This window comes from Lepidochelys olivacea (genome assembly GCF_965140295.1).
Source record: "Lepidochelys olivacea isolate rLepOli2 genome assembly, chromosome: 28".
NCBI lineage: Eukaryota > Metazoa > Chordata > Testudines > Cheloniidae > Lepidochelys > Lepidochelys olivacea.
In genome coordinates this window covers 7,333,256-7,347,648 of record NC_140438.1, presented here as the reverse complement: position 1 = coordinate 7,347,648, position 14,393 = coordinate 7,333,256, and the positions used below count along the sequence as shown (strand labels likewise).

At 47.4% G+C, this 14,393-nt stretch overlaps 1 protein-coding gene across 2 annotated transcripts in view; it reads right to left on the bottom strand.

The window, feature by feature from the left end:
- Positions 1-8,082: 8,082 nt before the first annotated feature.
- The window catches only part of LOC311514129 (uncharacterized protein), a 34,685-nt gene continuing 28,374 nt past the window's right edge, over positions 8,083-14,393 (bottom strand). For both annotated transcript variants that reach the window (XM_084616538.1, XM_084616539.1), the window contains 2 exons: positions 12,883-14,038; positions 8,083-11,055 (listed from right to left, as the gene is read on the bottom strand). In XM_084616538.1, the coding sequence (XP_084472664.1) occupies positions 12,990-14,038 (1,049 nt within the window). In that variant the 3' untranslated portion in view covers positions 8,083-11,055; positions 12,883-12,989. The remainder of the gene's footprint in view (positions 11,056-12,882; positions 14,039-14,393) is intronic.

The window sequence follows — 14,393 nt, the reverse complement described above, 5'->3', positions numbered from 1 at the left end:
TGATTCGTTACATTCTTCCCAGTCACAAGACAATCCCTTTCCTAGGACAAATGTATACTATCTTGGAGACGTCGTAGGTTGGTAGTGAAACTTCTGCAGATTCATAGGGTCTTGCTTTCCCTTCCCCTTATGCAACAATCACAATCTCTCTTTCCTGCTGTTACCCACTTAATTTAGAGCATCCTGCCTATATTTTACCAAGGGCTGAAGGCGTGATCTGGTTAATTTATGACACCCCCGCTTATATCCTATTGAGGGCTTAAGGCATGACCCAATTACCTGGCAGGAACCTAATAAACCCCCCTGCTTCTGGCAGTCAGGGAGAAGGAGGAAGGAGAGAGGACTGGAGCTTGGAGGTGTGTTGTGAGACTTGAAAGACCAGAGAACTGAAGTAAGGGAGACCCTGCCCTGGCAGGGCAGGGAGACTCCCCCCCCAGCGTCTAAGGACCGAAGGTACCCCACCCAAGGTGGAAGAGGGTAAGAACCCACAGGGGTTGAGAGGGGCTGTGACTCAGAGTGAGGAGCAAACGCAGACCCCTCCCCGACTTCCCTCCTTTACCACTGTCCCGGGCCACTAGCGGGGGCCCTTGGAGCCCAACAGCAGGGGCAAAGGGTGGTATATTAGCCCCCCACCAAGAAAAGCGCAGGACCCACCATACAAACATCGGCCATCTTGTCACACAGGGTATAAAGATATATCTCAGGGGGAGTGTCTTTGTCCAGTCGAGGGAGGACTGGAAAGTTCCACCATTCACTGAACTGCGGCCATTGTCATGGACATACATGTCTTAGTATCCTCGTAGAGTCTGCCAGGGGCTATTACCATGCTTCGTTGACAATAAACCTGGCCAGGTACCTTCAGACCTTAACGGATCAATGGTCATTGGTCGGTTCTCTCACGGTCCGCTGTGCCAGCTGTCTGCACAGAGCTGGGGCAGCAGGACACAGGAAGAACACACACACACACAGCCAAACATCTAACCACAGCATGTATGCCGCTAACCTGGCTACTGTAAAGGAACCTGCAAAGTTATCGCCACCTGGCAGAGGAAGGAATAAGGCTGCTGTCCTTAACTTCTGGGAGAGGATTGCTGAGTGCTTCCATGGAAGTTACATTGAGATCGCTCAGGAAGATTCAAGGGACATCCCTGTGCACATAAACCAACTGCTCCAGGTGCCCCCTCCTCCCCCAACTCTAGAGGGGAATGAAAAGCAGACAGCAACGCTACCTCTCTCTGTTGTACCGCTACCTCCTGTCGTACGAGTAGATGAATGAAAAGTCGAAAGCTCTGCACTGCTAATTTTGCGGGTGCCCTCCCTGTGATGGAAATTTTATTTCCCATACACAGCTGCTGAGAGTGACTGGATTGTGCTGGTGTCAAAACCAGGTCCCAGCATGCAGCACCCCTGGGCACCTGTCCCCTATAGTCCTCCTCCTCCTCGCTGTTCATGACAAAGACCTGTGACGTGGGCCCCTCAGCAGGAACCACTGTGGGGTGCTGGTGGGGTCTCCACCAATTAACAGTGGCAGGTTCATGGCTCAGCATGGGATCGATTGTTGGCCTCGCTGGTGGTACGCCAGCCCCAGTTCCTTGTCTTTCAGGCAGCCCTGCTGCTGATCCTTGCCATGAACCTCCTCTTGCAGCCCCTGAGCAATCTGCTCACAGATGACAATGTTTCTGTGGCTGGATCAGAACTGTGTGTCCACACAGACCCAGGAGAGCCAATATTTCCTGTCTACTCCAGGCAAGGGCTTGTCTGGCTCATGTAGCAGGCACGGTCAGCTGGGCAGCTGTGCACAACAATGGAACGCAACTAGAGGTGTGCTTGCCAAGCTCACAACCACAAAAAGGCATTTCAAAACTTTAAAGGGCACGTGTCTGGTCTATGTGACCCCCTGGGCAGTGGAGCTCACGCTTGTGACCAGGGAGATCAGTGTTGGGAATTTCGGGACAGCTGCTGCAGGACTTTAAGGGTTGACATAAATAACCCCCCAGTGGCCAGGAGCTCTGGGGTGCTCCGGGGTTCCCCTGCTGCCCACTGCAGCCAGGAGCTCTGGGGGTTTCCCCGCTGCCTGCAGCAGCTGGGAGATCAGGCATTCCTGCACCATGGGCAGCTCTGGGGACCCCACTGCCCATGGCAGCCAGAAGCTCAGAGGTTCCCCCACTGCCCGTGGTGGCTTGGAGCTCCAGGGGCTGTCAGATGTGGCAGGGGTACCCCATAGCTCCTTACCCCCGTGAGCAGTGGGGGACCCTGCAGCTCCCGACCACCGCAGGCTGAAGTCACAGAGGTTGCTGGAAGTAATGGATTCTGTGACTTCCACAACCTCCGTGACTAAATCGTAGCCTTAGGAATCAGTGATCATTATTTTTCAAAATTACATAGCCTCTAAACCTGCCTTTATCAATCAGAATCATTCAGTGTCACCTTCTTTTTGCTTGTCCTGGTGAGAAAGAAGAGACAGTTGTGGTTCTCTGGAGGGACAAGAGATATTAGAGGGGGGCATGTGGGGTAGATGTTTGACTCTCACACAGCCTCACCCGCCCTGAAATAGTAACAGGGACCTAAGGAGGGAGACTGGAGCCAGTGCCAGGGGCGCTCGAGCCTGCTCAGGCTCCAAAATGGAAGAAACAAAAACACAAAACTCCAGATACTCCATCGTCAGCAGGATTGAATCCTGCATCAGCAGGCCCCTGGCCCCACATTGCTAGTTTGCCACCTTAACCACTTAGCCTCAGTCCCATTGCACCAAACTCTTTCACTGCCTTGCAGTTGTGTCCTCTGCAGAAAGGGGCTCCCAGGAACTACGAGCATGTTGACTCCAGCTCTTCTCAGTGCACTCATCCCTGCGTAACAGGGTGTATGGCTGAACAATAACCATTCCTTCCAATTTCCCTGTCTGCAACATCACTAGAGTGGGTCTTTGGCAATGACACTGCAGTGGATTGTTGTCCATTGCCCACATTGCCAGATCAGATAGTTTTGTTCCTACTCAGCTCTCCAGCACGTCAGCAATTCAGGGGTCAGGTTTTCCTTGGGGCACTGGAATTTTCAGGGATCTCGGTGACTTCTTTCCTCCCGCGCCATGGCGTGAACTCACCCTCTCTTTCCAGCCCGGACATTCCACGAAATAACAACAGCAGTATAAAGAAAGAGGAGAAAGAATACCACAATCAGCGAAGAAGGTGGCCAGACGCCCTCTGTTAGTTGATTGTTTTCATTGAGGGTGAAGGATTCCAACTGAGAACTGATTTAATTCCACTCACCTGAGATTAGAAATACATTTGTTTGTTACATAGAGTTATTGGGAAATGTGACAATTCAGATTCTGGGGGTTCTGGCTTTTTTAAACTCTCTGTAAATTCATGAACTTGATTCTAGAGAAAAAAGTCCAGAGCTGCCTTTACTGCCAGACTAGGGACTTCTAAGCAGTGGGAAACATCCCTTGTTTGCTACTGCCAAGGCAAGTACACAGGTAATTAGCAGCTGGAGACATCGCTGGGCTGGGACCAATCTTGGGAGGGGGGAAGGTTTGGATAGAATTTGTCACACATGCCTGCCCAGAACCCCAGAATTTAGAGAAGGAAGGGTCATTTCTCACCTGCATTCCTAGAAAAGCTACAAGGGTTCCTCCCTGCCAGTAATTCACTCCCTGAATTCATCCAGCTCTCTTGGGATCTCTCTGCTCCAAAGGCTTCTGAGCCCTGGGTTTGAGGAGTGAGTGGCTACAAAATCTGAAATGAAAGGGATGATACTGGAGGGAAGGAAAGAACAGAAAATAGAGAGAAAGAAACAGAGAGAAACAAATAAATAATCAAGAATGGTGAAAATAGCTGAGTGTAATAAAGAAAATATATGAAATTGAAACTTTGTCTCAATCCCTGCCCCTGTCAACCCAGTGGGCTGAGAGAAATAGCCCTGATGGTTGCTCCAGTGTGCAACTGGTTAGCATGGTGTACTTCTAGAGCATTGCTCGATTCAAGCCTCCTGTGGAGCATGGGTTTCATTAACCAAATAGCATCCCCTCACTCATCTGGCCCTGTGGAGCATAGAATCCCAGTCCCCACAGAGGGGAAGAGTCCAGTTATGCAGCCTGCACTTGTTAGCTCCTCTACAGAGAGTTGACCAGAATTCAAAGAGCCACAATTCTCTGCCCCCCACCACTCCCCCTGTGCCAGGTTCCCTCAAGCACAGCCCAGAGTCCTGCCTTCTCCTTAATCTTTGCTCCCAAATGCTCCCTTTTAAAACAGAAGTCCTCATGAGGTGAGCAGTTGCTTGTTAACTGGGTTAGTGATGGTTTGAACCTTTCCAGTGATGGAGTTTTACTAGAATGTGATTTTGGTGAATTTTAACAAGAAGAAATCTCTCTCCTGTTCCAGTCTGGTCCCTATTGTCTCCTTTTGCCCTTCTTGTTCCTCCCCCTCAGCCTCTTTTCCTGGCCCTTGGGAAGATTGAGAGACCAGGATCAGGCTGTCTGAATGACTGAGTCTCTATCCAATAGCATGTGTGTAGAGAGGGCCATAGGGCACACTGAAATAGCATGTGTGTGTGTTAGGGGAGAAGGAACAGAAAGAAAGGTGAACTGTCCATGGGTCCCAGGCAGATTAGAGTGATTCCCTGCTGCCCAATATTATCCCTCTCTGGATGCCCTTGGGATGCCACATTTAATAATCACATGTAAAAATCATTATGAGATGTTACTAAGATTAAAGCATCATCACACCCAGTGTCACCATCACTGAACTTGCTCTGTCCTGATATTGTACCAGCCCTGGAAACAACGTGAATCGAACACAAGCCTCTCTCAGCGTCGATGCACGCAGAGGAATCACGCCGCTTTAATTCTGTGGCCATTTTGTTTGATGCCTTTCAGCTGAAAGCGTCAGTATTTGGGAAGGAAACAGTACGTCCTTTAAGCAGCGGCTGCCTTGACTTACTCTACAATGCAAAGCATTCAGATAGTCCCGAGGCAGCTCAGGCCCAACCTGCCTCGTGTGCTGATGCAACTCTCGCCCACCCATCCCCATAGCCCCCAGTATCTGCTGTTGCTCCTCTCTCTGCACTGTCTAGTGCCCGAAATGCTTAGGGACTTGGTCTCCCTTCTGTTCTGAGAGACCCTCTATCCTGCCTTGAGTCTGGCTGTTACTGGTCCAGGGGGGCTTCTCCCAGGAGAGGATCATTGCAGGAGGTTGGTCCCGGTTTGCTTTTTATTCAATCTAGCCATGTCCAGGGTGCCTATAGCTGGGGTGCCTGAGCACCAGGGCCCTGTGGGGAGTTGCCATTCACCTGCTCCTCATTTGGTCTCACCTTTCATTGAATCCATCACCCCAGACACGTTGCACTGCTGCCCAGCGTCCCTCCTGGGTGTAATCTGCCTGTATCTCTGCTCTTTAAGCACCAGACTCTCCTCCATTTCTTTGCTGTTTCTTTGCTGATGTGCCGTTTTCTCTCCAGGATTCCCCCACTAGGAGCACAGGGTGGGATTTTCAAAAGCACCAAGCTCATTTAAGAGCACAAAGCCCACATGCCTTTCAGGGGACTGGAACTTATCCAGGGCAGTGAGCAGGATTCAAACCTACCCAGGAGAGCCCTACTGCACTTCACAGCCACCTCCTCCACCACTCAGCCAGGCCTAACCAAAGTCTCCATTCAGACAGAGAATTTGGGGACACCAAGGACTGAACGCAGGATCCCCTTTGTGCAAAGCTCACACGGAACCACTGGGCTATAGCCACAGACCTGTTACATAGAGGCAGGCCACTCAGCTGGTGTTAAGCCCGACAGTCCCGCATTTCTAGAGTTTGTCCCTCATCCACTACTTGGCTGGTGGACGTCACTGGACAACATTTGAAGAGCGCCCTCACACACAAGGTCACGCCGGCAGGGGCACTCTCCAAAATGATGCCCCTGTGCTGCGTGCTCTTAAAAATGGCTGCAGCAGTGTGACATCATACACACTATGTGTGAGGTCATGCTGGCGGGGAAGGGATCCCGCCATCCCCAGAAGTACCAGACGCTCCACAGTGTTCTGGGTATGTGACAGTGGCTCCCAGAGCCCTGCTTTTCCCTGAGCGTCCTCTGGCCTCAGAGCCACATGGAAAGCAGATTCCCTCCCCCTCCCTGGGAGCCCATCAATCTCTGCTGGGGGGCTTGTGGCTCAGAGAGCGGGAGGAGAGTTCTTCCAGCAAGCACTAGGCCATGCTGGCTCAGAGACAAGGGCTGTTTGGGGGCAGGCTGGTTTATTGAGGGCTTTCCCTTCATTTCTGTTTAGCGCTAATCGGATCATTTCAAGTGGCGTGTGGAGGGGCAGCCCCAGAGCAGGGCTCTTGGTGCGGAAGAGTGATGGAGCATGCTTCAATCTCAGGGCTGCAGGGGCTGAGCAGGACTTTCCCGCCAGTCCCTCCTCCTGGCAGCTGGCGTTAGCGATGGCATCAACCCATCAGCACTAAGAGCAGGGCGTCTCTGTCACTGATACTCTCCTTGGTCCTACTGCTGGTGCCAGGCAAGGTGGACACAGAGGAGGAAGCAGCCTGATCCCAATGCAAAGGGATGAGGAACAGAGAGGCCCAAGAGACATGATCTGCTGAGGGGGGCAGGGAGTTGGGGGGGGAGTGCAAGGAAGGGAACTCTGAGATGTGATGGGGCAAAGTGGGAGATGGCTCGTGCAGTCTCTACATTGCTCAGGAAATAGCTGTGCAGCTCCCTGGCCAAATGTGGGTCACATCTCTGACTAGTGGCTGGGCCGCCTACAGGTTAACAGCCTACTACTACCAGCCCCTTGGAGAACTCAAGTGGCAGAGGTCTGCAGGGTGGGCATAGAGGTCCAGGCTTCCTGACAACACAAGGGGGGTTCATACAGCTCGCCAGGCTTGAATTTCTCTTTGTTCAATTCGTCTTCTTAAAAAAAAAATGTAGGAAATGATACATAAAAATGTCAGTTCCCTTTTCTGTGGGCGTATCGGGTTATGAGACGAGGGGCTTTATCTCCTAAGAAGATCCAGCAGCGCTGTGGGTTGGTGCTGCGCATGCAATGAGGATGACCGCTTCTGACCCAGCTTCTCCTCTGCAATAATCTCTCTGCCTTTCTCTCTGCTAGCCCCAGATTAGGCTGTTTGGTACCTGGCAAACCCCCAGCACGAAGTGGCCCCAAAGGTCAGGAAACCCCAAAAGAAGAGGAGAATCAGCAGGACTTGGGGAGGTGACTCCTCTCTCAAAGGGGCTGGCAGACTCAAGCCAGGCCCCCCCGAAGCTAGTCCCCTAGGGATGGAGTTTCTTTATCTATTTACCTGGTTGTCTGGAGAACCCACAGTCCTTTTGTGATGTCAGGTTGGGGAGGGTTCTGAGCCCATCTGAGCTGCAGAAGGAGAGGGGAGCAGAGGAGCTGGTCACCGTCTGGATCTTCCTGGGTTTTTCAAACTGGTGCTTTGAAAATGGGTTCTCCATAGATCTGGGCACTAGCTCTTCCCCACTGTGAAGGAATCTGAGGAGATCACCCGCGGAAAGACAGATGGATACAGATGGACAGACTCATGGCAATGCCCCAGTTGGCCCCTTTAACACACATCCATTTACTTTGCCAGCGCCACATCCATTTCCAACCCTGAGAACCAGACCCCCAACCTCATCCAGTCCTGACCAGGCAAGCCAGATGGGGGCGCAGGGTGGGCCTTCCCATGATAGTGAGAAGCAGAGCAAGTCTCTCTGCTCCTACACAGAAATACCCCCACCTAACTGACACCTCCTCACTCAGCCACATTGACCTCCATTCCCTGCTCCCACAAGCCTAGGTGGGGGAGCTCATTTTCCCTTGCAATGCTTCGAATCCCCTGAGGAGCAACTGGAGTGGAGATCAATGCCCCCCTCAGCTGCTCTCCTGTGGGAAACCAAAGGTTAATTGACAGGTTGCTGATTCAGCTCCGAGGTGGGCCACCTTATCTCCACCCAGATTGTCTACAGTTCCGGCCTATGTGGCTTATTGACAGAAACATGACTCAACATCCCTTTGAGACATTTTATTATAACAAACAAAGAAAATCAAGAACATACATCACAAAGGCTAAACTATGATAAACATAACTCAACTTATTATGGGTTGAACACACAGTTATCAAGTTCAAGTTGAACCAGTAAATCAAGGAGTGAACAATGATATTGCTTTGGAATCAAGTCATCAATTTAATCTAATCCTCAGATTAATACAACAGATAAACAACTCATCTGTTTTAGAAGAGTAATCCAGTCAGAAGGCTGTCCATTTAGTCATAAACCCCAGTCAGAGAACTTCACCCTCATAGCTCAAGCCACACTGAAACCAGTGAATATTTCAATACTGAAATCAAATGATTGTTCACGTTTAGGCTACAACCTCAAAGCCAATTAAAGCTTCCGCCTCAGATTTCACTGTTGTGTGACTAAATCCTTCTCCTTTTCACCCCAACACAGATACAGCCTTTATCAAGGCTGTCATCAGTAGAAATGTAACAACTGCCACACAAAAGATGTGGGGAACTATTCCTTCTGGCATCTTCCCAGTGTGGATTTTACAGGTGATTAACACAGATGTATTCAATGAACCACCCTGTCACACCGAGGATGATAGAAAGGTGGGGGGCATACCCCAGATTATACAAATGAATGAAAAAAAAATAAAGGAACTACTAAAATAGCAGCGTTTGAGCGCTCCAGCTCTCTTACTCTGTCGACTCATGTGTAGGAGGAGACTTTCCCAGGTACAGGGAAACTAATCGATGTTGTCACAGCTTGTCACTGATGTCATGATTTCCCTCCCCAGAGGGGATCAATCTTTCTCAGATATCTTGTTGACCTGAAAGTTGAAGGACTTCAACCTTTATCTTGATCTTTGCAGTTGACGATTCTAGCTTATCCCGCTTTACGGTGCCTCCCCAAGATCTCGGGGCAAATCAGATGTGAAGAATGCCTCAGATACCAACAATGTGGACAATCTGGTTGGAATGAGGCAGATCTTGGGCTAGCATCAGTTTGGAAAAGTTTCCTTTAATCCAGTCTTTTTCTCAAGATATGTATTGTGGCAAACCACATTCAGCATGAATGTGCAAAACCCAAAGATATCAAAAATGAAAGATAATCAGGACGAGTTTGAAAAGGTTTCCATAGACTGGCCACAGGGTTCAAAGAGTCTCAGCACCCATAAAAATAGCTATTTGGAAGGTTTTTTTTTAACAGCAAAGCTACTCATTGCATCATGCATCCATCACCAAGCTTAAAAATAAATGTGGATATATCATGAGAGATGTCATATCTTTCCTCTGCAAACAAGGGAAGTGGGGAATTCAGTGACCCTCACAATCTCAATGAGTAAAAGGTTAAAGTAAAACTTATCTCCTTAAGTAGTTTTCCTCTCAACAGAAATATACTTTAAAGTTTATCAAAATAAATTTCATTTGAAATAGAAATAACTGAAGTCTATACCAGGTCTTTATTCTCATATACATCTCTCACATATTCCACCACCCCAATCTTTAGACTGACATTATAATTCAGAACTCTTTAGTCCAGAGAGGGTAAAGTACATCAAATAAGCTTTTCAGGATTAGCCACCATTTCTTATATTTCTAAAAAAAACCCCTGATAATTTCCAGTATAATTTGAATGATCACATAATTAGTCTCTTACTCTAACTAATAATTAACGGCATGTTTAATTTAATTTTAATTGTCAACACAACATATTCAAAGATTGCAAAACCCTATTATAGGTCTTACTTTCTTTTCACCCCCCATTTCCACCCAGTGAACCCTTGAGTAAAGCGGTGGTTCACCCCAACATTGGTGCCTCTAACTTGTGTGAGTTCATTTACCTGGCGATCACCTGCCGTAAGGGTTGGTGGAAGATGTCTCACACTAGGTGGGCAGGTTTGCATCATAAGGAAAAACACCTGTACTCTATTTTCACACTTTTTAATCTTTCAGAGTAGCAGGAGATGGTGGAGAAGTGATGCAAATGCGTAAGAAACAAGATCAAAAGACCAAACCATAGAAACAGAACACAACATTTGTGCATGCTGCACTCTGAACTTGGAAGCTGACAAAGTCATTCCCTCGATGGATACAATCACTGGCACAGCACAAAAATCCTTGCTTCCCAACCAGGAAAAGAGATGGGGATCTACAGGAAAGGAGTGTTCTCTGAAGGTATCAACAGTTTTTCTCTTTAGCTTATGACACTTTGGATCCAAATGGTAAAGGGCAATAGTTCCAAATTTATCCATGGCATCCTTTGGAACTGTAATCAGTGACACTGAAGTAGTGAAGGGTGTTCTAAAAGCAATTTTACCTGGATCATAGTTCATCATAGCTTCCTTTTTGGGGGTGAAATCTGACCATCGGGTACCTGCTATACCTACCTGAGTTCTTGCCAAATCCTTGGCCTTGTTTGGGGTAAATTTATACTTCTCTGGAGTAGAATTCTTCACCAAACCATGCAATATTTCATCAGCGTTAGTGAGGATGGCATCTCCAAACATGACAAATGTATTTCTTTAAACTGGTGGCACATGTCTAAATTATCTCAGAGTCTCTGTAAACTAGGAGAGGTGGGATTTCTATTAAAAAATAGATATTTTTCTGAAACTATCTCACATTCAAAACTGATTTACTTTTATACACATTTACAGCACCTACAAAGGGTGAGTTCAAAAAACCCACCACCTTTATTTCCTCTGTATCTGCATAGTTAGGAATAATATCTCCCATGTTATTTGATTATGCAGGAGATATCTTCATAAGTAATCTCCTGTAAGGCCTGGGTCACAGCTGCTTCGGGGATCAAATACATGGGTATTTTGGCTAGTTTCAAGTCACTGACTCTGGAATTCTCACTCCAGATCACCTGAGACTATACTGACCTAAACTATTGAATATTACTGTGATCACATGCAGTTACTTCAGATAGTTGCATCCTTTGCCGAGTCTGATGTTGTTCACCATTTCAGAGTGGAGATTTAAAAATGCTACGGTTTCTTTGTTAGCATGTCCAGTAGCTTGGAGTATGGTCTCCAGGTGACTGGAACTTTCCCTATATCATCATGGAGAGGTAGGGAAAAAGTAAAAAGTAAAATAAGAACATAAGAATATAAGTACAGCCATACTGGGTCAGAGCAAAGGTCCATCTAGCCCAATATCCTGTCTTCCAACAGTGGCCAATGCCAGGTGCCACTGAGAGAATGAACAGAATAGGTAAACATCAAGCGATCCATTCCCTGTCTCCCATTCCCAGCTTGTGGCAAACAGAGGCTAAGGACACCATCCCTGCCTATTATAGCAAATCATCATTTATCTCAAAGTCCCCCAAAATAAATCTGAGCTACATTCTGTCAAACAAAATTAATATCCAGTTATGTGACCAAACAGACTTCAGAAAGAAAGAAAAACCCACATCCCAAGGAGGTATACAACAATTTAAATTTCATATAAAGTGAAATTTCAGAGCACATTACATCTGATGACTCAGAATCAGGACAAGAGATTCTCCCCATCCTGTTTTCCTCTGATCTGTTCAAACCTACTTCACCCAGTGCAGTTTCATTATTATTAGTCATGTTATTTACTAAAGGTCATTACATCATTGTAATAGGGAAAACAACCCAAATTTCCTCCTGCGAACAATCCTAACTCAGCGGGAAAAACCTCAGGAGTAGCTTTGCCCATAGATGGAAAATGGGATTTCAATGCTGACTGATCTCATTGTGTTTGGAATCCATTCAGATTCCCTTTCCAGGTTGGTGACACTTTCATCTCTACCTCTAATGAGTCTGATTTAGGATCAAAGAAATCAAAGGACAATTCCCAACCACAAAGGACTACTAGGATGATTGGAGGCATGGAGAACCTACCTTACAAATGGAGACTTAGGTCTGGTCTACACTACAGCCCTGTATTGGTATAACTACGTTGATTGGGGTGTAAATCCACACCCCTGAGCAACATACTAACCCCCTTCCTCCCCTGTGTAGACAGTGCTATGTCGATGGGAAGGCTACCACCTCTCAGGGAGGTGGATTAACTAACTTTCCAGCAGTTATGGGCCTATTACAGGAGAGGGTGGGTGGGTTTCTCTGGCCGTCAACGTGCAGGAGGTCAGACAAGATGATCATGATGGTCCCTTCTGGAATTAAAGTTTGTGAAACTATGAAAGCTGAAGACACTGCATCACATGATACTTTGGGAGTGGAGGGCTAAAATGTGAAGAACATAAACACTACATAGTTCAGACTGAAGGTAAGAGTGCTGGAGTGATGGGGAAGCATGGAATCCCTCCATCTTTTTCAGGCTCTGCCAAGAGCCTGAAATGACACTTCCCTTCCTCCCCCACCACTCTTGCTCTTTGTTATATTTAAATCTATTTTATATGAGAAAAAGGGTACCAAAACAATTCTTATTCAGCACACCCCAGGGAAATGTGTGGACAACTAGGAATGAGACAATCTGTGCCCAAGGGTGAACTCGGAGGCTCGAACAATCATTTTGCAGTGGAAAGAAGAGTATATATTTGATCCTTGCTTAGACTAGAAAAAGGACGTTAGGTCAGGACATGAAGATAACCTGGAGACTGTACGTGGATTATGTAATTACTGCAAGACTAGTTAGGTTTTTACATCATGATAACGAACTCAAGCTAGCCAACTCCATGGAAAATCCTAGTGGAGATGAAACCAAGAAGATTTTACTTGGATATAGCTAGATGACGTCACCTGTATATCTCCCTGACCTGGAGGTGATGAATATTCCTTGTAGGAGGGTCACAAATTCCCATAATGCATAGGAGACTATGGAGTTGACAGAAAGGACCATGGGATTCACCCCAAAAAGGTGGAGCTGCAGAAGGCAAAAACAGACAACTCACCTGGGGCAGCTGAGGTACCACAGTGAAGGAAATGGTGCAAATAGCTTTAAAGTTCACTATGTGGGAATGAGCAAAAATATTAAAGATAAAAAAATCTTTTGTTGGTTCTAGACAAGGTTTTTATGGTGTTCCTCTCCCTTGTGGATTCTCTGATGATAAAGAAGGACTGAGCTCCGAGTGAAGCATTTCCCGCACTCACAACATTCGTAGGGTCTCTCTCCGCTGTGGATTCTCTGATGTGTAATAAGGGCTGAGCTCTGAGTGAAGCTTTTCCCGCACTCACTGCATTCATAGGGTCTCTCGCCACTGTGGATTCTCTGATGTGTAATAAGAGCTGAGCTCTGAGTGAAGCTTTTCCCGCACTCACAGCATTCGTAGGGTCTCTCCCCAGTATGGATTCTTTGATGTGTAACAAGGGTTGAGCTGGAGGTGAAGCTTTTCCCACACTCACGGCATGCATAGGGTCTCTCTCCTGTGTGAAGTCGCTGGTGTGTAACAAGGGTTGTGCGCTGAATGAAGGTTTTCCCACACTCACAGCATTTATAGGGTCTCTCCCCCGTGTGGATTCGCTGATGATAAATATGGCCTGACCTGTCAGTGAAGCTTTTCCCACATTCACTGCATTTATATGGTCTCTCCCCTGTGTGGATTCTCTGATGCTGAATAAGGGTTGATCTGTCAGATAAGTTTTTCCCACATTCACAGCATTCATAGAGTCTGTCCCCTGTATGGATTCTCTGATGCCTAGTAAGGGCTGAACTTTGAGTGAATGTTTTCCCACACTGACTACATTCATAGGGTCTCTCTCCTGTGTGGATTCTCTCATGATTAATAAGGTCTGCACATCTACGGAAGATTTTCCCACATTCAGTGCATGTGTTTTTTCTCTCTCCTGTGAGGATTCTGTGCTGGCCTGTGGTCCCCTTGAGGTCCTCATGAGTTCCCTGACTATTAATGGGTTTACCCACTTTCTCTTCTGGCGGGTTTCCCTGCTGCCTCTCTGGCCTGTGCTGACTCTCACAACTTTTTTGCTGCTCATCACTCCTGGACACATTCCATTTGGATCTTTGCAACAATACCCCGTGCAGGTCCACATGCTCAGCTTCCTTCTGCTGAGTATTCTGTTCCTCATTCTCACTCACCATCCCACCACCTGCTGGAATAGAGAGAGAAAAACCTCAGACGTAGGAATGGGAAAGAGGAGAGGAAACCAAAATAAGTGCTAGAGAAATAGGGGAAAAAATCAGGAAGTGATTCCCCCAAACTCTTCCCCATAAGGGAAAGAGGAGGGGATCAATTCTGTTTCCACATCCTATCCAAACACTCAGGATGAAGGGAGGTCAGGGAAGGAGCTACTGCCAGGTGTCAGCCAGGATAGGTAGGAAGCCATGAGAGATCTCTGCCCAGAGGATATTGCACCCGCTGGGGACAATCCTGGACTGAGAGCGTTCACAAGGCCCTTGAGGGAATACCGGCTCTTTCCTTCAGGCACTGACAGTTTTAAGTAGGTT